This window comes from Armigeres subalbatus, chromosome 2 (assembly GCF_024139115.2).
Source record: "Armigeres subalbatus isolate Guangzhou_Male chromosome 2, GZ_Asu_2, whole genome shotgun sequence".
Lineage (NCBI taxonomy): Eukaryota > Metazoa > Arthropoda > Insecta > Diptera > Culicidae > Armigeres > Armigeres subalbatus.
The window spans coordinates 237,251,548-237,276,872 of record NC_085140.1 but is presented as its reverse complement, the minus strand read 5'-3'; the positions used below and the strand labels follow the sequence as shown (position 1 = coordinate 237,276,872).

The following is a 25,325-nucleotide window of genomic DNA, read 5'->3' as shown; positions in this document are numbered from 1 at the left end:
AAAATATTTGAATCTCGTGATTCAATCGTGGTTCAAATCTGCAGAAAATAGAACGGAGCGTTATACCAGTTTTATTTTTTTGACATTTGACTGGTATAAAAAATGAATCTAGAACAGCTGCTGGGAAAACTGAATGTTTCAGATTTATATTCAAACTGACAGCCCCGAACGATTTGAATCACTGCTGATTTTACCCTAACGCATACATCTATATCAATCATCATCATCATCGTCATCAACACAGAAAACATTCAGCAGCATATACACTAATCAAATGTCAAAGCGATTGAACACTATATCGTCTATAACGGTAGAGTGATCATAGCGCTAGTGGCAAAACTCCAACGAGGCCTGGATGCCCTGACAGAGTACCTCACCAGCTGGAAGATCTGTATCAACGCGGCGAAGACCCAGGTCATCATTTTCCCCCACTCTAAACCCCATAAACATGTTTCGCCTAGGGACTGTAAAATCATCCTCAATGGCACGACTGTGGAATGGGCCAATGAGGCCGACTACCTTGGCTTGACCCTCTACAGCAAGCTTATCTTCAGGCAACAGGTTGACAAAGTGTAACGTCTTGTTGAAACTACTGTATCCTTTGATCAACCGTCGGTCGTCATTGTCCCTGAAAAATAAGCTTGCTGTCTACAAGCAAATCATCTTCCCTGTGATCGAATAAAACCCACCACCTCAAACTTCAACGAGTCCAAAACAAATTCCTGAGGATGATCCTCAACACCCCTCCCAGGACAAGAACATCCGAGGTCCACCGTCTGGCTGGGATAAAAATCTCACATGAACGCTTTGATGAGTGTAAAGAAAAGTTTAGGGTCCGTTGCTTGCATTTGGATCAGGCTCCAATTAGGGCGCCAGTTCCAATCTATCATTTTTTTAATGTAAATATTAGTGTACATAGTAGTAAGGTTATTAAATTTAAAAAACACACTAGCGCCTCCTAAAGGCCGTCATGAAATATTATATTTTAAAACTCAATATAACAATATATAAAAAAAAAACTAATCGACCGATCACTGTATATGTAAAAAATAATTGTAGAACAAAAAATGATTAAATAAAGAAGAATTTTACTACTACTGCTGCATTTCATTACGAAACAGGAACCTACGGAACCTAAAGTAAGATCTCGGTCCGACTTTATCTAAGGAGATTTTAGTGGCGTACGGACGTGTTTCCAAACAGACGTAAGGCTTAATAAAGCGAACCTTCAATGAATTTTAGGAATTTGTAATTGAAATCGATTTGGATATGTAGGGTAAAATGACCAATAGTGGACCCCCAACCAATAGTGGACCCTCCAGCCATTTTTGCATTATTACTGCACAATGTCAACATTTTGCTATGAAATTATATCGGAAAAACCTACCTTACAGTCCTATGATTTGATTACATGCGTTGGAAATGCTATGGAAAGTCAAACTAGATGATTTTTTGCAATTCTATAAAAATTAAACACGAGACTGTCCATTATAGGAATATTTTGGGGGGTCCATAATAGGGAAGAAGAACGTCCCGAAACGGGACATGAAAATCAAATGAAGTGTCGACTATATGGAAGCAATTTCCTATTATGGACCCCCAGGGGGTCTACTATAGGGCGAATTCAGTTAGACTTTAAAATGTAAATTTCAACGGATAACGTCGTGTATTTGGGTGTTTTATGTATGTATCGTGAAGAGGGGATGCAGAGCTTGTTGTTAGATATCAAGCAGAGTTAATATTTTGAAAATATCTAAGCCGTATGACAGGAAGAGCAAAATTCCGCTACTAGGGGGTCCACTATTGGGCATTTTACCCTATCTCGAATAAAAACACAACGGAAGTTTCATTCGTATATTTATTTTATTTCAAAAGCGAAGCCATAAAATTGGTATAACATATATTAGTTTAACAAATAAAAAAGTATCCATCAAGCACAGAATATTTTGTCATATTTATTCACTTTATCAATATAAAGTAAGCATCAACAAGCAGCTATTAATGCGATAGGCATTTTGTCAGGATTGTCGAAATAATAACGGAATCATCTTCTATCGTGCATGTAGTATGTATGCTGCTTAGTTACTTTCGAAATCTTATGGTTATCGTTAATGGCATGGGCGGGGCATCGGCCGTCGTTCTGTTGAACATACTGCATCTTGTACGAACTTGTTCCGTGGAATTTGTTATCATCTCCGAACGAAATGCTGGATGCATTGGACTTCGTGGAGCTCTTCGTCGTGTTCAACGCAGCATGGTAGTCACGCAAAACTTTAGTTTGTTGCATGTTGCTGGAATGCTGTCCGATGGTGCTGCTGCTAGTGGTGACATTGGTCGACGTGTTCAACGTAGGCGGAGGACAGGGTTGCAGCTTTGCGCGAGAGTTGATCGTTCCAGATTCTATGGTTTTCAAATAGTTCTGCATTCGAGAGTCTGCAGACTCTTTTTCGCGACGGTGCAATGAACTGTAGCTGGTTCGATTCGTTGTAGAATACATGGCACTGTCGTTCAGGTTAGAGATGCTCTTCCGCTGGATTGACCCTGAAACGCTCATACTACTAGCGTTCGATGGGTGAACATTTGATTGCTGTTGTCGACATAATATAGAATTACCGGCATTTTCCGATGAAAACGTACTCTTTCGATTGTAGAGCTTCTCGTCACCATGAGTGGCGGAGTCATGAGACATAATCTGGGAGATTTGCTTCGAGTCTGTTCGCTTCGTTTCACTACTTTCTGTCTTCGATGATTTCGTCACAGATGTTGATCCGGAATGTGTTATATTATCTACAGACTTGCTATGTGCCCCATTGACTGTTGAGGCTATATTGCTGCCCTTACCCTCATTAGCCGTTACATGAACCAATTTTCCCCCTATAATCTTGGACGTTGTTGAATGCTTGGAAATGCTTGAATTTTCCTCTCCGAGATGAATACTGGAACTACCACGTTGTTGGTTTCGACCCGTCTTATGCGAATTATCTGTGCTATCAGAAGAATCCTTAACATATACCAGTTTACCACCTACGAGCTTCGTACTTTGGCTGCTACTGGAATGCTGACTTATATTACTATTAGAGGAAGATTTGATGACCTGCTTGGAAACAGCACTACGTTTATCTGATTGAACATCGTGTGCATTGGAGACCTTCTCAGTTATGGTTCTAGTGACCCATTTTCCTCCCACCAGTTTCTTTACTTGCACCTGAGTGGTACCATCATCAACTACTGTTCTTCCACCTTTGTCAACACCATTCCTGTACTGGTCCTGCTGAGCACTCGATCCATGTATTATATTGTTCTTCGAACGTTCTTTTCCGGTGATGGTTTTCGTGGAGTCGTAGCCTTGCAATGACACTTTTCCATCGAATCCAGACGATCGTTTCTCATTGAACGATTTATCAACCTTAACCACTCCATCCTCAACAACCTTCTCGAGTCCTGACTGACGGGCGACTGTTTTGTCCGTGACGACATTCCCATCGATAATTACACGCTGACTTGCTGAAGAAGCGCTCGATCCTGAATAATGCTCGTGCGATGTAGCACGTCCTGCAGGTGTACCGTGTGAATCGTCCGATGAGAAGACAATATTCTGACTGGTAGACGACGTTTTATGGTCTGATGTCTTGCCAGATATATATTGTTGTGACGATATCTTCTGCTGTACATCCGATTGCGGCACAACATGTTTCGATGTATGAAGTTGATGATGTCCGTGGTGTTCATGGAGTTCGCCAGAATGAATAACCTTCTGGGATGTGGTCGACGATGAATAAGCAGTTGATGTAGACGTTTTTCCACTGGTAAGATGTTGCGAGGATACATTATTATGGTGATTGTCAGTTCCTTGCCTAGTGCTTTTGATCGTTTCAGACGTAATATTTACATCATGAGGGCCATGTCCAAGAGGAACTCCAAACGTTGTGCCCGATGTATGAATAATATGCTGACCTGTAGACGATTTTGATGTTTTGTGCGTTGCATGTTGTTCCTGAATGTTCGTACCCTGAATTATATTTTTCATTGATTGAGTATGCGCTGACGAAGTTCCTCTCATCGAAGTCTTTTCAACTGTTCCAGAATGAATGCGTCCTTGAGTATCTTTAGATATAGTCTGTCCGTCAACATTCTGAATTGTTCTCGAATCGATGATGTTCTGAGCCAGATGCTGCTGATTCACATCATCTTGGTGGATGTGCGAAGTTGAAGAAGTGATTTGTTTCTGGTGCCGTTCGGATGCAAGCGACAGACTAGTATTGTCTTTTGTTTCAGATGTAGTTATTGTTTTACCTGTAGGTTTCGGCTTGTCGCCTTTGAGAATCGTTGTCACAGTTTGAGTGGTTACCATTACAGCACCATCCAAAATACCATTCTCATGAACCTCTTTAATCTCCGCTTCTTTACGCTGTTTCTGTTCTTTGTATTGCTTCAATGAATGGAACTCGCCTTCTATATGAAGATTGTCTTGAGGTTTCACTTGTTTTGGCCTCTCAGCTGGTTGATAGCCCGGTTTTTCCATAGGCCTTTCAAACTCACCTTCTGGTTTAAGGTTGTCTCCATGGCGTATCGGTTTTTGTCTTTCTCCCGGTTGATATTTCGGCTTATCAGGTACTTGGAAGGTACCTTCCGGTTTCAGATTATCTTCAGGTCGAACCTGTTTAGGGCGGTCGGCGGGCTTGAATTGTAATTTTTCAGGACGTTCAAACTCTCCTTCGGTGCGAAGGTTATCTCCATGGCGAATAGGTTTCTGTCTCTCTCCTGGTTGATACTTTGGCTTTTCCGGTGTTTCAAATGACCCCTCTGGTCTCAAGTTGTCTTCTGGGCGCACTTGTATCGGACGTTCTGCAGGTCGGAATGCAGATTTTTCAGGACGCTCGAAATTGCCTTCAGGCTTCAGGTTATCACCATGGCGAATGGGCTTTGTCTCTCACCTGGCTGATACACCGGTTTCTCGGGAGATTCGAATGTACCTTCGGGCTTCAGATTGTCTTCTGGGCGAATTTGTTTTGGACGCTCAGCTGGCTGGTATGGTGCCTTCTCAGGACGTTCGAATGCTCCTTCTGGTTTTAGATTATCGCCGTGACGAATTGGTTTTTGACGCTCTCCAGGCTGGAATTTCGGCTTCTCAGGAGATTCAAATGAACCTTCCGGTTTCAGATTATCTTTAGGAATTACTTGCTTAGGCCGTTCTGCAGGGCGGAACTGAGTCTTTTGAGGAGTGGTAAATTCTCCTTCCGGTTTGAGGTTATCTTCAGGCTTTATAGGTTTTGGTCGCTCACCAGCTATATAAACTGTTTTTTCCGTGCGATCAAATGTTCCTTCTAGATGTAAGTTATCTTCATGGCGAACAATTTGCGATCGCTCTACCTTACCCAGATGTACAGGCTGGGGACGTTCAAATTCACCCTCAGGTCGCAAGTTATCTAATGGACGTACTTGCTTCGGCCTTTCAGCAGGCTGGAAACCGGGTTTTGCAGGGCGTTCAAAAGACCCTTCAGGTTTCAAATTATCTTCCGGTTTAACCTGTTTTGGTCTCTCAGCTGGTCGATATTCAGTTTTCTCAGGAGTGGTAAAATCACCTTCTGGTCTGAGATTATCGTCCGGTTTAATCGGTTTCGGACGTTCACCAGCAATGTAAACAGACTTTTCAGTTCTCTCGAATACCCCTTCCATATGCAAATTATCTTCATGTTTGACTATTTGAGATCTTTCAACCTTGCCGATTGTTACATGTTGTGGTCTCTCGAATTCGCCTTCCGGTTTGAGATTATCTTCTGGGCGAACCTGTTTAGGCCGCTCAGCGGGTCGGAATGGAGCCTTCTCAGGTCTCTCAAAATCTCCTTCGGGTCTGAGATTGTCATCATGACGAATGGGTTTCTGTCTCTCTCCTGGTTGATATTTTGGTTTGTCATGTGACTCGAAATCTCCTTCTGGTCTCAGATTATCTTCTGGTCGAATCTGTTTTGGTCGCTCAGCTGGTCTAAATGGAGCTTTTTCAGGACGTTCAAAGCCTCCTTCCGGTTTGAGATTGTCCTCTGGACGAACTTGTTTTGGACGCTCTGCTGGACGGAACGGAGCCTTTTCAGGCCGTTCGAAATCACCCTCTGTTCTGAGATTGTCGTCGTGACGAATGGGCTTCTGCCTTTCACCTGGTTGATATTTTGGTTTTTCAGGCGACTCGAATGCTCCTTCAGGTTTGAGATTGTCCTCTGGTCGAATCTGCTTCGGACGCTCAGCTGGTCTAAATGGAACCTTCTCAGGGCGCTCGAAATCTCCTTCCGTTCTAAGATTGTCATCGTGGCGGATAGGTTTTTGTCTCTCACCAGGTTGATATTTTGGTTTTTCTGGTGACTCAAATGCTCCTTCGGGTTTTAGATTATCTTCCGGACGAACTTGTTTTGGACGCTCTGCTGGACGGAACGGAGCCTTTTCAGGCCGTTCGAAATCTCCCTCTGTTCTGAGATTATCCTCGTGACGAATAGGCTTCTGCCTTTCACCTGGTTGGTATTTTGGTTTTTCAGGTGACTCGAATGCTCCTTCAGGTTTGAGATTGTCCTCTGGTCGAATCTGTTTCGGGCGCTCAGCTGGTCTAAATGGAACCTTCTCAGGACGTTCGAAATCTCCTTCCGTTCTTAGGTTATCATCATGACGGATAGGTTTCTGTCTCTCACCTGGTTGGTATTTGGGCTTCTCGGGTGTTTCGAAAGCTCCTTCTGGTTTAAGATTGTCCTCTGGACGAACCTGTTTTGGTCGCTCAGCTGGTCGGAATGGTGACTTCTCGGGTCTTTCAAAATCTCCTTCTGGTTTGAGATTGTCATCATGACGTATCGGCTTCTGCCTTTCACCTGGTTCGTATTTTGGCCTTTCGGGAGACTCAAAAGCGCCTTCTGGTCTAAGATTGTCCTCTGGTCTAATCTGTTTCGGGCGTTCAGCTGGCTTAAATGGAACCTTCACTGGACGCTCAAAATCTCCTTCCGTTCTAAGATTGTCATCGGGGCGTATGGGTTTTTGTCTTTCCCCTGGTTGATATTTTGGCTTCTCGGGTGATTCAAATGCTCCTTCTGGTCTGAGGTTGTCTTCTGGACGAACTTGTTTTGGACGCTCAGCTGGTCGGAATGGTGACTTCTCCGGTCTTTCGAAGTCTCCTTCCGGTTTGAGATTGTCGTCGTGACGGATAGGTTTCTGTCTCTCGCCTGGTTGGTATTTCGGTTTCTCAGGCGTTTCGAAAGTTCCTTCAGGTTTAAGATTGTCCTCTGGACGAATCTGTTTTGGCCGCTCAGCAGGTCGGAATGGAGCCTTTTCAGGACGCTCAAAGCCGCCTTCAGGCCTCAAGTTGTCGTCGTGTTTAATTGGTTTAGAACGTTCACCAGCCACATAAATAGTTTTTTCGGTTCTTTCAAAGGTTCCTTCAAGGAATAAGTTATCTTCGTGACGGATTACTTGAGATCGTTCTGCTTGATGATAAACTGATGGCTTAGGACGTTCAAAATCTCCCTCAGGTCTGAGATTGTCCTCGGGACGCACCTGTTTTGGACGCTCTGCAGGTCGGAATGGAGCTTTCTCAGGGCGTTCAAAGTCTCCTTCTGGCTTGAGGTTATCATCATGACGTATAGGTTTCTGTCTCTCTCCTGGTTGATATTTCGGCTTTTCGGGAGATTCAAATGTACCTTCTGGTCGAAGATTGTCCTCCGGTCTGACCTGTTTCGGACGTTCAGCTGGTCGGAATGGAGCCTTCTCGGGGCGTTCAAATTCGCCTTCTGGTTTGAGATTGTCATCGTGACGTATAGGCTTCTGTCTCTCTCCTGGTTGATATTTCGGCTTCTCGGGAGATTCAAATGCTCCTTCTGGTCTCAAATTATCCTCTGGTCTGACCTGCTTTGGACGTTCAGCTGGACGGAATGGAGTCTTCTCTGGACGTTCGAAGTCGCCTTCCGGTCTTAGGTTGTCGTCGTGTTTAATAGGTTTTGAACGCTCACCAGCCACATAAACGGTTTTTTCAGTTCGCTCAAATGATCCTTCAAGGAATAGATTATCTTCGCGCCGGATAACTTGTGATCGCTCTGCTTGATGGTAAACTGATGGTTGAGGGCGTTCAAAATCTCCCTCAGGTCTAAGATTGTCCTCTGGTCTGACCTGTTTCGGACGTTCAGCTGGTCGGAATGGAGCCTTCTCAGGACGTTCAAAGTCGCCTTCCGGTTTGAGATTATCACCGTGACGTATAGGCTTTTGTCTCTCCCCTGGTTGGTATTTCGGCTTCTCGGGAGATTCGAATGCTCCTTCTGGTCTAAGATTGTCCTCTGGTCTGACCTGTTTCGGACGCTCAGCTGGTCGGAATGGAGCCTTCTCAGGACGTTCAAAGTCGCCTTCCGGTTTGAGATTATCATCGTGACGTATAGGCTTTTGTCTCTCCCCTGGTTGGTATTTCGGCTTCTCGGGAGATTCGAATGCTCCTTCTGGTCTAAGATTGTCCTCTGGTCTGACCTGTTTCGGACGTTCAGCTGGTCGGAATGGAGCCTTCTCAGGACGTTCAAAGTCGCCTTCCGGTCTGAGATTATCATCGTGACGGATAGGTTTCTGTCTCTCCCCTGGTTGGTATTTCGGCTTCTCGGGAGATTCGAACGTTCCTTCTGGTCTAAGATTGTCCTCTGGTCTGACCTGTTTCGGACGTTCAGCTGGTCGGAATGGAGCCTTCTCAGGACGTTCAAAGTCGCCTTCCGGTTTGAGATTATCATCGTGACGTATAGGCTTTTGTCTCTCCCCTGGTTGGTATTTCGGCTTCTCGGGAGATTCGAATGCTCCTTCTGGTCTAAGATTGTCTTCTGGTCTGATCTGTTTTGGACGTTCAGCTGGTCGGAATGGAGCCTTCTCTGGACGTTCGAAGTCGCCTTCCGGTCTCAAGTTGTCGTCATGTCTAATAGGTTTTGAACGTTCACCAGACACATAAATAGTTTTTTCGGTTCTCTCGAACGACCCTTCAAGGAAAAGATTATCTTCACGTCGAATAACTTGCGATCGCTCTGATTGATGGTAAACTGATGGTTGAGGGCGTTCAAAATCCCCCTCAGGTCTCAGATTGTCCTCTGGTCGAATCTGTTTCGGACGCTCAGCTGGTCTAAATGGACTCTTCTCAGGACGTTCGAAATCTCCTTCCGGTCTGAGGTTATCATCATGACGGATGGGCTTCTGTCTCTCACCGGGTTGGTATTTTGGCTTTTCGGGCGATTCAAATGCGCCTTCTGGTCTCAGATTGTCCTCTGGTCGAATCTGTTTCGGACGCTCAGCTGGTCTAAATGGACTCTTCTCAGGACGTTCGAAATCTCCTTCCGGTCTAAGATTGTCATCATGTCTAATTGGCTTTTGTCTCTCACCTGGTTGATATTTTGGCTTTTCGGGCGATTCAAATGCGCCTTCTGGTCTCAGATTGTCCTCAGGTCGGATCTGCTTCGGACGCTCAGCTGGTCTAAATGGACTCTTCTCAGGACGTTCGAAATCTCCTTCCGGTCTGAGGTTATCATCATGACGGATGGGCTTTTGTCTCTCACCGGGTTGGTATTTTGGCTTTTCGGGCGATTCAAATGCGCCTTCTGGTCTCAGATTGTCCTCAGGTCGGATCTGCTTCGGACGCTCAGCTGGTCTAAATGGACTCTTCTCAGGACGTTCGAAATCTCCTTCCGGTCTGAGGTTATCATCATGACGGATGGGCTTCTGTCTCTCACCGGGTTGATATTTTGGCTTTTCGGGAGATTCAAATGCGCCTTCTGGTCTCAGATTGTCCTCAGGTCGGATCTGCTTCGGACGCTCAGCTGGTCTATATGGACTCTTCTCAGGACGTTCGAAATCTCCTTCCGGTCTGAGGTTATCATCATGACGGATGGGCTTCTGCCTCTCACCGGGCTGGTATTTTGGCTTTTCGGGCGATTCAAATGCGCCTTCTGGTCTCAGATTGTCCTCTGGTCGGATCTGCTTCGGACGCTCAGCTGGTCTAAATGGACTCTTTTCAGGACGCTCGAAATCTCCTTCCGGTTTGAGATTGTCATCATGTCTAATTGGCTTTTGTCTCTCACCGGGTTGATATTTTGGCTTGTCAGGAGACTCGAAGGCGCCTTCTGGTCTCAGATTGTCCTCTGGTCGGATCTGCTTCGGACGCTCAGCTGGTCTAAATGGACTCTTCTCAGGACGTTCGAAATCTCCTTCCGGTCTGAGGTTATCATCATGACGGATGGGCTTCTGCCTCTCACCGGGTTGGTATTTTGGCTTGTCAGGAGTCTCGAAGGCACCTTCCGGTCTCAGATTATCTTCTGGGCGTATCTGCTTCGGACGCTCAGCTGGTCTAAATGGACTCTTCTCAGGACGTTCGAAATCACCCTCCGGTCTGAGATTATCATCATGTCGGATTGGCTTTTGTCTCTCACCGGGTTGGTATTTTGGCTTGTCAGGAGACTCAAAGGCACCTTCTGGTCTAAGATTGTCTTCTGGTCGGATCTGCTTCGGACGCTCAGCTGGTCTAAATGGACTTTTCTCAGGACGCTCGAAATCTCCTTCAGGTCGGAGATTGTCATCATGTCTAATTGGTTTTTGCCTCTCGCCCGGTTGATATTTTGGCTTTTCCGGTGACTCAAAAGCGCCTTCTGGTCTCAGATTGTCTTCTGGACGTATCTGCTTCGGACGCTCAGCTGGTCTAAATGGACTCTTCTCAGGACGTTCGAAATCTCCTTCCGGTCTGAGGTTATCATCATGACGGATGGGCTTCTGCCTCTCACCGGGCTGGTATTTTGGCTTGTCAGGAGACTCAAATGCGCCTTCTGGTCTCAGATTGTCCTCTGGTCGAATCTGCTTCGGACGCTCAGCTGGTCTAAATGGACTCTTTTCAGGACGCTCGAAATCTCCTTCCGGTCTGAGATTGTCATCATGTCGAATTGGCTTTTGTCTCTCACCAGGTTGATATTTTGGCTTGTCGGGAGACTCAAAGGCGCCTTCTGGTCTCAGATTGTCCTCTGGTCGGATCTGCTTCGGACGCTCAGCTGGTCTAAATGGACTCTTCTCAGGACGCTCGAAATCTCCTTCCGGTCTGAGATTGTCATCATGTCGAATTGGCTTTTGTCTCTCACCAGGTTGATATTTTGGCTTGTCGGGAGACTCGAAGGCGCCTTCTGGTCTCAGATTATCTTCTGGGCGTATCTGCTTCGGACGCTCAGCTGGTCTAAATGGACTCTTCTCAGGACGTTCGAAATCACCCTCCGGTCTGAGATTATCATCATGTCGGATTGGCTTTTGTCTCTCACCGGGTTGGTATTTTGGCTTGTCAGGAGACTCAAAGGCACCTTCTGGTCTAAGATTGTCTTCTGGTCGGATCTGCTTCGGACGCTCAGCTGGTCTAAATGGACTTTTCTCAGGACGCTCGAAATCTCCTTCAGGTCGGAGATTGTCATCATGTCGAATTGGTTTTTGTCTCTCGCCTGGCTGATATTTGGGCTTGTCGGGAGACTCGAATGCTCCTTCTGGTCTCAGATTGTCCTCTGGTCGAATCTGTTTCGGGCGTTCGGCTGGCCTAAATGGACTCTTTTCAGGGCGCTCAAAATCTCCTTCCGGTCGAAGGTTGTCATCATGGCGGATTGGCTTTTGTCTTTCACCAGGCTGATATTTTGGCTTTTCAGGAGTTTCAAATATTCCTTCGGTTCGTAAATTATCCTCTGGACGAATTTGTTTAGGTCTTTCTGCCGGTTGGAAAGACGTTTTCTCTGGTCGCACAAAATCACCTTCCGGTTTCAAGTTATCTTCATGACGGATGGGCTGTTGTCTTTCAATTACAACGCTGGATTGTTTCAGTCTTGCAATGTCAACATTTTCAAAATCTTCTTTGGTCCACGTGAGTCTCCGGTTGGAGACGTTCTGTTCAGTGCTGCTTCGCTCAATGGATGAAGACTCCACGCGACTTAGATAATCCTCGGCGTCTTCTTTTGTCCAAGTCCGACGTCGAACAAACGTGCTCTCTTCATTAACTTGAGAGGATTCTGGAAAAAATGGTACTTGAAACACAAATTTAAATTACATGAATATTAGAGAACTACCTTGCTGATAGAAGTTTTCTGTAGTACTAACAGTAGCAAGCTTTGATGACGACGTTTTCTGAGTTGTTCCACTACCGCAGTTGAAGCAATTGTGACGACTGGAAATGCAAAAAATAAGCAAACATTAGTTGAATAAGCGACTCTTATTGTACACACCAAACTATAAAATTATCAAAGTGTGTGACTAGATAGATTTAATTTTCCTTGCTGAATGCTGCAAAATGCATCAACGAGGAAGTCCAATTGTAAATCTTATTGTAGGTAATTACTTATTATTTAGCATACAGCTTTAGAACTCTGCCTACTATCTGATATTATAACGTCAGCATTCATAATTACAATGATTGGATGCTTATTTTCAACGCTGCATACATTGATGCTTTTAGTCTAGTTAAAGTGCGCTGACTCCACCCCTCTGTCTATCGATCAGCTGTATTTAATCCTCTAAAAACTCTCATGTGTTTCAAGTTAGAAATTTAATAACCAAAAAATAATATTCTGAGGGGGCAACAAAATAAAATTCGATTTTCAAAATATTCTCTAACAAATCCGAGGAGTTTTTTTATATTTTTTTTCATTTTATGTATCACCAAATTGTGCAATTGGACAGACGTTGCGGACCAAAAACAAAATGGTGCCGACAACCGACCACCTTCCCCTATCATAATACTCCTGGAGCAGTTTTCTCGGAAATAGCCATATCTTTGCCTATTCCTGACAAATTCTCTAACTTCAGCCAGAATTGGATGATAAATTAGTTCAAGTTTCTGGCATGAAACATGATGAAAACACAAATACATGACAAGCAGATGAATACATGTATTTCAACATACTCTCGCAACACATTTCCAATGTCCGCAGTTTAATCTAGGATTGAGATGAGGGATAAAAAAATGAAGGAATTTCTGGGCTTGATGGTTTCGGTTTCATTAAAATCAGAGTTTTTCTTAACAAAATTATTAAATTAAATCAAATTCAAATCCAATACAAATCCAATTCAAATACAATTCAAATTGAATCCAAATCCTATTAAAATCCAATCCGAATACAATCCAAATCCAATCTAAACCAATCCTAATCCAAATCCATTCCAACCCCATTTAATCCAATCCAAATTTAATCAAAATACAGTCCAAGTCCAAAGTTAAGTACAAATCTAAGTACAGTCCAAATGAAATCCAAATTCAATACAAATCAAATTCAAATCCAATCCAAATCGACTCCAATCTCAATGCAATTCAAATCCAATCCAAATCCAATACAAATTCAATTCAAATCAAATCCAAATCAAATCCAAAGCCAATCCAAATCTAATCAAAATCCAATCCAAATAAAATTTAAATCCCATCCTAATCCAAATCCTATCAAAACCAAAACAAATTCAATCTAAATCCAGTCCAAGTAAAATCAATCCAAATCTACTCCAAATGCAATTCAAATTTAATCCAAAGCCAATTCAAACTCAATCCAAATCCAAATCCAATCCATATCCAATCCAAATCCTATCCAAACCAAACCAAACCAAATTAAATCCAAATGTAATCCAAATTCGATACAAATCCAAACGAAGTCCAACCAATCCAAATAAAATCCAAATTCAATACAAATCAAATTCTAATCCAATTCAAATCTACTCCAATCTCAATGCAATCCAAACAAAAATCAATCTGAATCCAATCCAAATCCAATTCAAATCCAATATAAATTCAAATCCATATCCGATCCAAATCCCATCAAAACCAAACCAAATTCAATCTAATCCAAATCCAAATCCAATCCAAATTCAATCTAAATCCAGTCCAAGTCCAACCAATCTAAATCCAATCAAAAAGAAATCCAAATCCAATACAAATACAATACAAATCCAATCCAAATCCAATCCAAATCCAATCCAAATCCAATCCAAATCCAATCCAAATTCAATCCAAATCCAATCAACATCCAATCCAAATCATATTCAAACCAAACCAAATTCAATCCAATCCAATCCAAATTCAATACAAATCCAATCCAAATTCAAATCCACATCCAATCCAAATCCCATCAAAACCAAACCAAATTCAATCCAATCCAAATCCAAATCCAATCCAAATTCAATCTAAATCCAATCTAAATCAAATCTAAATCAATCTAAATCTAAGTCCAAGTCCAACCAATCTAAATCCAATCCAAATCCAATACAAATACAATACAAATCCAATCCAAATCCAATCCAAATCCAATCCAAATCCAATCCAAATCCAATCCAAATTCAATCCAAATCCAATCAACATCCAATCTAAATCATTCTTCTTCTTCTTCTTCTTCTTCTTCTTATTGGCATTACATCCCCACACTGGGACAGAGCCGCCTCGCAGCTTGTTCATTAAGCACTTCCACAGTTATTAACTGCGAGGTTTCTAAGCCAGGTTACCATTTTTGCATTAGTATATCATGATGCTAGCACGATGATACTTTTATGCCCAGGGAAGTCGAGACAATTTCCAATCCGAAAATTGCGTAGACCGGCACCAGGAATCGAACCTAGCCACCCTCAGCATGGTTTTGCTTTGTAGCTGCGCGTCTTATCGCACGGCTAAGGAGGGCCCCTGATCCAAATCATATTCAAACTAAACCAAATTCAATCCAATCCAATCCAAATTCAATACAAATCAAACTCAAATCCAATCGAAATCGACTTCAATGTCAATGCAGTTCAAATCCATTAAAAAATCAATCCGAATCCAATCCAAATCCAATCCAAATCTGATCCAAATCCAATCCAAATCTGATCCAAATCCAATTTAAATCTAATCCAAATCTAATGCAAATGCAAATCCAATTCAAATCCAATCCCAGACCAAATTCATATACAATCCAATTCAAATTCAATCTAAATCCAGTCGAAGTCCAACCAATCCAAATTCAATACAAATCAAATTCAAATCGACTCCAATCTCAATGCAATCAAAAATCAATCCAAATCCAATTCAAATACAATCCAAATCCAATTCAAATTCAATCCAAATCCAATCCAATCCAATCTAAATTCGATGCAAATCCAATCCAAACCTAATCCAAATCCAATCCAAATCCAATCAAAAACTAATCGAAATCTAATCCAAATCCAATTCAAAACCCCATCCACATCCAATCCAAATCCTATCCAAACCAAACCAAATTCAATCCTTTCCTTTTTGTTCACTTCCTTTTCCGTCAGGTGCGTGATGAGAAAGGATGCGAAGGCGATGGCACAAATCTCCCAAATTGGGGTGAACGTGCCCTGGAGCCGGCGTGCTAATACCTGTCTAGTGTCTAGCGTACTGGTTTTGTGGGATCAAACCTCACCGAAGAAAGTGGTTACCCTCCAATACATTTTTCGAAATAAATCTTTTACATGCAGTGAAATTTCACAAATCAAGTTTCAGACATAGTATTGAAATTGTGTTTCTGGACCTTAGGGGCCCCATACACGCTCCGACATGTTGTACAACTTTGACTCCGCCCCCAGGAAATTTGGTTCGGTCGGAGTAAAGTCGCACCGTCTGTGGGCATGTTGTACGACTTTTGGACAGCACAACTTGCCCACAGCCGGCCCAACTTTACTCCGGCTGAACCAAATTTCCTGGGGCGGGTGGAGTCAAAGTTGTGTAACATGTCGTTGTACAACATTAGTTATAGCAAAGATTTTAATTTTAAAGTAAATCGAAAGACTGCGGTGGGCCGGGCACGTAGTCAGAATATCGGACAGTAATCCGGTGAAAATGGTTCTCGACAACGATCCTACGGGAACAGGGAGGTAAAGACTTTTATGTACTGCAGAGGCCACTCCGGCCTTAGTCTGGTAATAAAAAAACGAACAGTGGGTAATGTCTATGACATAACCGCTAAGTTGACGTAGGACTTGACTTGACCATGCCTTTAAGATACATAATATATCCAAATTTATCACATCAACTATTTTGGATAAATAATCGGCGTTGCATACCATTCCTTGACAAACCATTCTACCATTCTCATCAAACCGATACAGAAATCAAATCTACCTCGAACAAGAATCATAAAAAAAAATTCAGGAAGTATCTGTCCGGTCACGAAATATTAGCCTCGACAGTGGCAACCTTCCCATTGAAGGACTGCCTGAAATAAACCACAAGTTGGCTCAGCAGGGGATGTAGACTGTATCTCAGCCCTTCCACTGAAGGGCCCTCTAATCCGTGCGATAGCGACTGGAGGAGAACATTATTTTTAACGCTTAGAGCGTTGAAAAAGGCTGTTTGCTTCGGCTAAGTGCAAAAAGTAAGAAAACGATCTTTTCAAATAACCGCGAATTTCTAGTGATGGTATAAAAAAGACTGAATGCTCTGCGAGCGAATGCACTTTTCTTTTATACCTTATTTTGAATCTTCTCTGCTTCCCAATTGGTGGGCCAATCAGCTAGTGTCTTGTATCCCGCTTCTTTGTCAGCCAAAGCGTCATCATCATCAACGCGTTCGAGAAGGGCTTCTTCTTGTTTACGCTTGTTGATCGCTACGGGCGTCTATTTCCTAACGGGACTTTTCGCTAGATACAGACCAATGAGCCGGGCAAGCGAGCTTAGAATTGCAGTTCAGGTGGGAAGTACGTGTTCTTTTCTGAGACAACATTGTTAGTAGTAGATGGAAGGAAACACCCGGACATGGGATTTCAAGTGATAAGATTTTGAATTGGTAACATGGGACGATCATTCAGTCACGTTCGCTTTGTGTGCGGTCAGTAGCAAACAATGTTTATCTAGATATTTCTTGATCAATGCCAAAAAATCCAACATTTGATGAAAAATCGATTGATAGTTTATTAATGTTTTAGCTGTAATCGGTGTTTTCTTTATCCAAATAAGATTATGTGAGAGATTTGGACATCTTATGAATCTTTAAAGGCATGGTCAAGCGAAGTCCTTCGTCCACTTCACGGTTAAATCAGAAAAATTATCTACTGTTAGTTTTGACGCTATTTATGAAAATCACGCATAAAATTTTATCTCTAGAATATTGGATTTGGCACCCAAGTACAATTTCTATCCCGAAGGGTATTGAAAGCATTGATATTGATCTCTATTATTGGCTCTCTGAAGAACCGTTTGTTTTTTGGACATACATGCTGCATCATGTGGCTTTTCTTCAGCCTGTCTCGGCTCAGCACCGATGCCGGCCGGTCTCGGCTCGACTCTGCTGCTGCTGCCGGTATCTGCTCAGCATTGCTGCTTTGTCGGGTCTGTAGGGTGGACTGCTGATGTGGATGTGCTGGCTAGGTTTCGGATGATGATGGTCGCTTCGATGATGGTGACGAGCCGAAAAAGCGGTCGGTGCAGACTTCATTCCCTATTAAAAGTGCTGTTCAATCAATGATGCAGTTGCTTCGCTTGTCCCGGTCAGAATGAAAGGAAAAAATCGCGTTGCGCTATTTTATGGCTTCTCGGCAGACCCAGCGGCTGCTCATTCGCTGGTGTCTGCACCAATGAGAACGTGGTAATGGAATGATGCAAGAATTATGCGGTACCCATATTTATAGGTTCCCTTGAGCTCAATGTTTTTCATTGAAAACAGTTTCATGCCTATTGAAACAAGTTTTTCGGGTCTTATTAAGCATGGACATAAAAGGCATACTTGAAATCCGTCGATTGAGGGGCTTACCGCAGAAATTCGTCCACTGAGACGAACGCTATTAACGTTTAAAATTTTTCAACACAGCGTAACGCGGTCGATTTGAATATTTTAAAATGACATCCGGTATAGTAAAGAGAGACGTAAGTCCTACGTCAAAAAGAAGCGTTGAAATGGAAGATACAACGCGCCGATATGAAGGCAACGATGTGCCACGCGTTGCTGTGTTAAAATAGTTCGACCGCCATCCGTTGTAGTGCTTTAGTCATGATCGCCTGTTTTTAGCAAAAGTGGACTATATTGTTAATAAAGAATATTTGATTACAGCCTATTCAGATTACGCAATTTATCATATTACTAAATATTGTGTTAAAGTGGAAACAAATATCCTGAGCCAGCTATAGAGCTGGCATTTCCTCACACACTGTGCACAATGAGGAGATTTTAATACACACCACAGAGAGTGACGCTGATACTCATCGTGTAACAAAGCCAACACGGTGAGTGAGGACGAAGACGAAGAGTGAGAGAATCATTCCGGTGAGAGTTGGGCCAACGCAAAGTTGTGCCACTTAGTGCAATATTCTTGGAAACGATATCGTTTTCTATGAAGCTTGCTGAATTTTTTTGGAACACAAACATATTTCGCTTTGAAAAATTAGTTAACTACGTCTCAGTTAGAAAGGGCGAGGCTTTGATAAAGTTTAGAGCTCCATGCTAAAATGAATAACATTGGTGAATAAGGACTGAATAAAATAGAATAAGCAGAAAGCCAAAAGATGATGTTTGAAAAGAATGGCACGGGAGAGCAAACGGTGGAATTTTTAAAACGTTTCTCCAAGATTCTAGAAGCAATTTAGATAAAAGCGGTTGTATAAAAAACACATAATTTCGATTTTGATTTTTATTTTTTCAAATATCTTTCGGCTTCTTCTTCTTCATGCAACCTTATTCGCCTACAGGCGGAAGGGTAATTTAAACTGATTATTTTTAGCTTGGCATAAATCATAAATCTTTTCTAAAACTATTTTACACAGAATTGTGCAAAATAGACAGCGTTTTGCAATTAACATGTATGAAGACTTTCATACGGCCGTGAACATTATTCTGAAGCTTGTAGACAACGAAATAACTTCATTCAAGGTGCCGTTCAAATAATAATTGTATTTAGTATTTGTAAATTGTATTTAGAAATCGTCTCGTCAGTAAATTATTTTAAAGCAGGTGGAGCGGAATAATGTTGGTAGTACAAGGCTTCTAAATAGTTTTGTTAACAAACATCCCAAAAGCCAGCAAATTCAAAAATATCTCATTACTCGTAAATAGTATCAACAGCTACGTTTTACTTTCTTTGGCAATGTTTATTTTCATTCTGTTTGATTCACCGTTTTGTCAAAACTCATTGAGGAACACGGTGTGTTTATTTCATCATTTATCCTCAACTCTTTGTGTCTGACAAATGCATTCGCTGCAGAGTAGAAACACAAAGAGGACTCACTGCGTTGTGGAAAAGAAAGAATGAGCGATAAGCGAAACACACTCTCTGCGGTCTTTTTGAGGAGTGCAAAAGATACGCACACCCCCCTGAAATGAGATGTAGTTCTTGAAGCCGTCTACCGATTGGGTGGCGCTAGTGTTGCCTTTCCTATTTTAAGCTCCGTTCATACCGCCGCGAGAGCATTGGCGATTGGCGTTTGATGTTGCATGAAGAAAAAGAAGCAGAAAGATGATAATCAAAAATACTCGCACGGGAAAACATACGAAGAAATTTTTGAAACACTTTAAAATTTGTTTTCTACTGCACAATAAACACAATATTTCAATTTTTATTCTGTGATATCATACTTTAAGACAAAATTTTCAAAACGACTTATCTGCTTTTGTAAACAAAGATTCAAACGACGATTTAACGAATCTGATAGCTCACCCACGCAAACCAACACCACCAATAGGTAGGTGAAGGTTTCCGCTACCTGTTTATGGTGTTGGTTTGCGTGGGTGAGCTATCAGATTCGTCAAATCGTCGTTTGAAGCTTTGTTTACTAAAGCATATAAGTAATAGAGGTAATAAACTATAGAGGACGATTGTCGCTGCGGTTCCCTTTGTTATCGTCCTAAAACATGTTGGGTACATATCTGTCAAAACGTACTGATTTTTCCTTCGTTGTCATTTAGTGCCCTATCCTCGTCAGCAAAAGATGTTTCGCCAGTGACGACAGCGACAATCTTCCTCTATAGTTTATTGCCTCTATTATATAAGTCGATTTAAAAATTTTGTCTTGACTTAATACACAGTATAAGAAAAGTCCAACCCCGTACTGTTTACCGTTTTTAATTAAATTGCCTCTTGAATTTCAGTGAAGAGTTTCAAAAAATATCCTCGTATGTTTTACCGTGCGAAAATTTTTAAATATCATCTTTCTGCTTCTTCTTCTTCATGCAACATCAAAGCGCCAATTAATAACGTCGAAAATCACGCAGCAATGCAATACATCTCGTTGAATATAATTTAACAATGCAACACATGCCGCTTACGCATCCGACTGTTCTGACTTCGTGTGTTTATTGCTTAACCGGCAATGTTTACATCCAGCACCATGTTGCAGCACCATGTTTTCGGCTTCAGGCGAGTTGTTCGTGGATGACAGCCGTTTCATGGGGGTGGATACGCACATTTCGACTACTCTGAGGAGTATGCCAGCCCTGATTCCAATATCTAAGTGTTGGGTGAAACGTTTGATTAGCTCTTGGGCTTCCACTCAGCACAAACGGTTTTGGAGTAGTTTGGATTCATGTCGACAAACAAAATTGTATATCCAAGAACCATCTCCGGTAATAGCAAACTATTTAGCTAATCTGTCTGAACAGAACTGCAGTGTCTTAGTTAAGGCCTTGACAGGTCACTGCCGATTCATACCGTGCAAATTCATATTTCGGACGCTTAAGGGCTGTGTGAGATTGACACGGGCTAATCACACAAACTATTAACTAATTCCTTTTGAACACAACCAAATCCAAAACGTGAGGGTCACAACATATGAATGTCTGTTTAATATTCAGTCCTCTCAGCCTAGAACATTTACTATCACTGGAAACTTGAGACTTCTGTTGAAATCTAACTTCGGACACTTGCACGGACTGATTCATTTTTCGGACATTTTAAACTCGAACTTCGGACAGCAAATTAAAATAAAACCGGGAGATAAAGTTTTAATTTTTCTCCATAATCTGTCATGTACGACATTTAAATAAACAATCGTTTTAAAATAACTATGGTTGAAGTGTATTAATATTGAATTTAAACATGCTGTATTTTGAATGAGCTCAATAACACATTTCATGAGAAATATTTCAAAAATACTCCCGTATAAATTCTGGTGTCCGAAGTTTGAATGCGTCCGAAATATAAGTTTACACGGTATTTGGTTACAGCCTATTCAGATTACGCCATTTATGATAATAAATAAAAGTTATACCCAGCCACCCTTTAGCCTACAGTGCAAGCGCTAAAAGTGCTAGAAAATCGTACCTTGGAAACAATCGTAGGCTTAGCTGTGAAGATAACACGTGCAACATTTTGAATATATTCAATGTTGCCATGGTACTTTCGAAACCCCGATTATTGACCAATTTTAAAGCGTTCCTAGAACTTGGTGATAAAAACTAAAATACATTACAGGGCAATTAATATGTGTCTTAATATAACTAAGAAAGATAGCATTTATAAAACCAGACATACTACGAATTCCCTCGGAGGATAAACTAGCTCCAGTTTACGCAGTATAATATTTATATTAGGTCCCAAATTGTAGCAAACAACCTTCATTACATCATTATGTTTCCACTGCACGTATTAAACCACAAGAGCCTAATTCCACCGGTTCAGTTGCAGCCGGCTCGACCACATAGGATACGGCCGAGTGCAAAAAAAAACGAAGAATGAGTAAACAAAACAGAAAACCTAAATGATGACGACATGGCCTGTAAATGATCTGCGATGATGACGACGATGATGTCATGCAGTCGATCGCACTGAAAATGTAAATTAACAACACAAGTAGACTCCGTATCTATAAACCGCCAACGCCACAGTTTGTCTGATCAACACCCAGTTTGCAACGGTCCACCAATGATCATACCGAACATGACCAAAATGGAACATCACCAACGTCATGCAAATCACAGCTCACCAACGCTTACAGCGCCTCCAGCGGTCTAGTTCTTCAGAGTCTAATCCCGTCGATGTACAGAGGCGATCTCAATTGACCATTTATGGGAGTTTTATACTGTGCGCTGTAGTTGACTGGCAAAACAGGTTTCGCTTTGGTGCCCGAGGCTTCGGCACTCGTTGGCGTCGTCGAGTCAGAGCGTGGATGTTATTCATTGAGGTACGTTTCTCGGTGAATTCATATGCGTGGTCGTTCGTCAGTCATAAATACTCACCCACAGGTACAGATCTCACAAATGCATTGCTCCTTGACAACTTTCTCGGATTGTCGATTCAGCTTATTAAGATCACTTCTATCTTTGATGATGACTTTATCCTGAAATTAATGCAATGGAATTCAGACATAGCTCACGTCTTCTCATTGGCCTAGCGTGAAGTACTTACAACTGTGTCAATAGACTGCAGGTTCTTTACTCGCTCCGACTCATTCAATTCGGTGCGACCCCTGCTTTCTTCAAGGTAACTTATTTTTTCCAGCACATCTGTGTGCTTTTTCTGATCTACTGTCGTCCATTGCTTAGTTTTCGCATCATAAACCTGCACATTAGAATGTTATTGTTAGAAACTATGAATGGAACTAAAAATCAACAGTATAGCACATACCTTGGTTAATTGGATCGTTGTTGTAATGTTCGCCAGTTCGGGGCGTTCCACCTCAAGTTCGTGAACGATTTCCTCGGGAATAGAAACAGTGATGTCCTTTTCGAGGATGGTTTTCTGGTCAACCAGCTCCCAACGTTTCGTTTTCGGATTAAACAGTTTCGCTTCGAAAGATGTTCTCGTGACATTTGTTACGTCATCCTGAATATCCTGGATAATCACATCCTTGGGGACAATTTTCTGGTCGATCAGATTAAGGCGTCTCACCTTCTCGTCGTAGGTCTTGCGCTTCAGGATGGAGGAGTTAGATTCGCGCTGCTCGTAGAAATCGGTGACCTTCTTGCGGGAGCTACTTTTCTCGTCCATTTTCTCAAAATGGGAAGAACTTTCGTACGTTTTAGTGCTTTCAGCATGCTGATTCAGGTGTGAGGAAGTGTCTTGAGATGATTCTGTGGCTAATTGCGTGCTTTGAATCGTATTTCCCAAAGAGTCATGCGCTGAAGACAAACTGCTGATTGTATGCGCGGAGACGTCTCTAGTTAACATGTTATTGTCTACTTGCTGACTTGAGTCTTGGATTTTATAATTTTCTAGAGACGTGGAATCTATTACAGAACTCTTTAAGTTTGTGTTTTGATGCGCACTGGTAGATTTATTGGAACTCGATGAGATCTTCTGGTCTGATGCGGATGTAGACATGTACGTAGATGAGCTGGACGTGGCATGTTTAGAATCATGAGTGCTAGAGCTGCTTTGAATCACGTTTTCACCGGAGGGTCCAATATATGTACCACCACTAGTTTGGAATGTTGACGACGAAAATCCTTGGGCAGACTTTGACGATGACTTCGTGTTGGTGATTTTATTACCGGCAGAATCATAGATGATCTCTGTTGTTGGAGCATTTTTCTCCGCCATAGAGTAGCTCTGACTGTCGGCATAGTGCTTTCCGCCTGAACCATCAACGTGATAAGTGCTAGATTGTTGTAAAATGGAATGATCTCCTCCCAAGTCCCTTAACTGACTCCCGATTGTCAGTTTTGTGTCTTTTGCATTGGAATCTGACTTTAACATTTTTATATCGGCACTGTCCGAATGGAATGTTGAAGAATCCAGGATCGTATTCGACGTGGATGACGATTGTGTTTTCGATGATGTCATGTTGCTTGATTTCATTAACGAACTACTCGTTTGCTGCGCGCTAGAAGAACTTTGATCACTTATCATTTTTTCACTACTGCTCATCGAAGACTGATGCGTTTTTATGGCACTGTTATTAACTGTGGAACTGGAGCTGCCACTTTGCACCATTTTGCTACTGGACATGCTTTTTGATACACTCGATACGTTCCCACTGATATGGCTTTTCGTCGAACCTTGAATGTCTGATATTGTGGCTTTCGCTACTTCGTCGAAATTGGTCAAAGCTTCGCGTAGTTCTTTGTCACTTTTGGAACTATCACTGACTTTTTGAACGGTTGAAATACGTTTTGTTGAGTCAACCGTGTCACTGGCTATATACTTTATTTCTTGAATTATATTATCGATTTGTTTCGACCCAATCTGACTTTTCGATTCACTGAACTTGTGACCCTGTTGCGATTCTTTTACACTTGTGCCCCCGCCCATGCTGGTCTTTGATTCACCCATTTTTTGCGACATATCGTGTGCACCACTAACTGCCACATGTTCAATCACATTTTTACTAGTTGAACTGGACGACGCTTTTTGCGTTTTACTGCTACTGCTAGTGCTGCTGCTAGTATATGTCGTGGAAGAACCTTGCTGATGTACATCCGTACCAGTTGTACTGAGCTCCGTTCCACCAGCTACAGAGTGAACCATTTTTTCAGAGTCAATCAAACTCTGACTCTTCAACTTATCCCGTTCATCACGCTTTTTAATTCCCATCTTGTAAACACTTTTACCCCAATCGTTTTAATCGATTTGTAATCACTTATGTAAATTTTTCTCAGATGTATTCAATTAATTTAAACACTTATAGCTCAGCACTTTGCATCACATGCCATGCATCCGCATCAAGTAGGCACTTGCTAATCTATTCAGAAAATTCTCCGCCTCCGCTGTTATTTGCTTTTTTCACCCGCAACTTCTCTCAGATTGCTATGATGAGGTAATTCGTTTCAGTTGCTCCACAAAAACGCCACAAAAGTATCACTTTTTCCTCAATCTTCTTAGTAGAAGGTAATTTATAGGTACACTACACTAGCTGCGCGAACCGTCACGGCAAGTCCGGAGAGAGATCACTTGTTCACTGTTCCACGAGTACGACTCAACTAAGCGGAGTTTTCGAAATTCATTCAATTAAATATCAACCCGCGAACTCGGTGACTGTCGCGCGAAGGTCTTTTCAATCTACGGACGGACCCAGCCCGAGAACAGATCCGCGCGAGAGACTGCTTGATCGAATGAGTGGGAACGTTCGACACCTACGTACTTTGCGTGTGGTGACAGCGATTAAGCTCTTTCGTTTTAAGGCATGGAGTGACTGCTTTACAAGTTTTGATCAGCGCCAGCGCACTAGCGTCGACCAATTCTGCCGGTGACTCAAATCGAACTGAAAACTGTCCACTTAGGTCCGAAGCGGCACCGGCGCCGCGTAAAACGTCGCGAAAATGAACCCTCCGTATTCTCTCCATGCTCAGTCGCGTGATTCTCGATCAAATAGTCAACAGGTTCATCAACCGATCTCGCGAAATACTCAACCAACCGCGCGCTCGCACATCGCATCTCGCTAACAAAAGTCATTCCACCCACAGACTCCGAGACTCCCAATCGATTCAT

The 25,325-nt window shown here is 42.3% G+C and overlaps 1 protein-coding gene across 1 annotated transcript; it reads right to left on the bottom strand.

Moving 5' to 3' along the window:
* Window positions 1-1,844: 1,844 nt before the first annotated feature.
* Window positions 1,845-25,058, bottom strand: LOC134211942 (titin-like). Its single transcript, XM_062689353.1, is given in 6 exon segments — window positions 1,845-4,920; window positions 4,923-12,014; window positions 12,072-12,169; window positions 22,136-22,236; window positions 22,305-22,457; window positions 22,524-25,058. Coding segments are annotated over 6 exon segments (12,228 nt in total). The 5' UTR covers window positions 24,432-25,058; the 3' UTR covers window positions 1,845-2,044.
* Window positions 25,059-25,325: the final 267 nt, after the last annotated feature.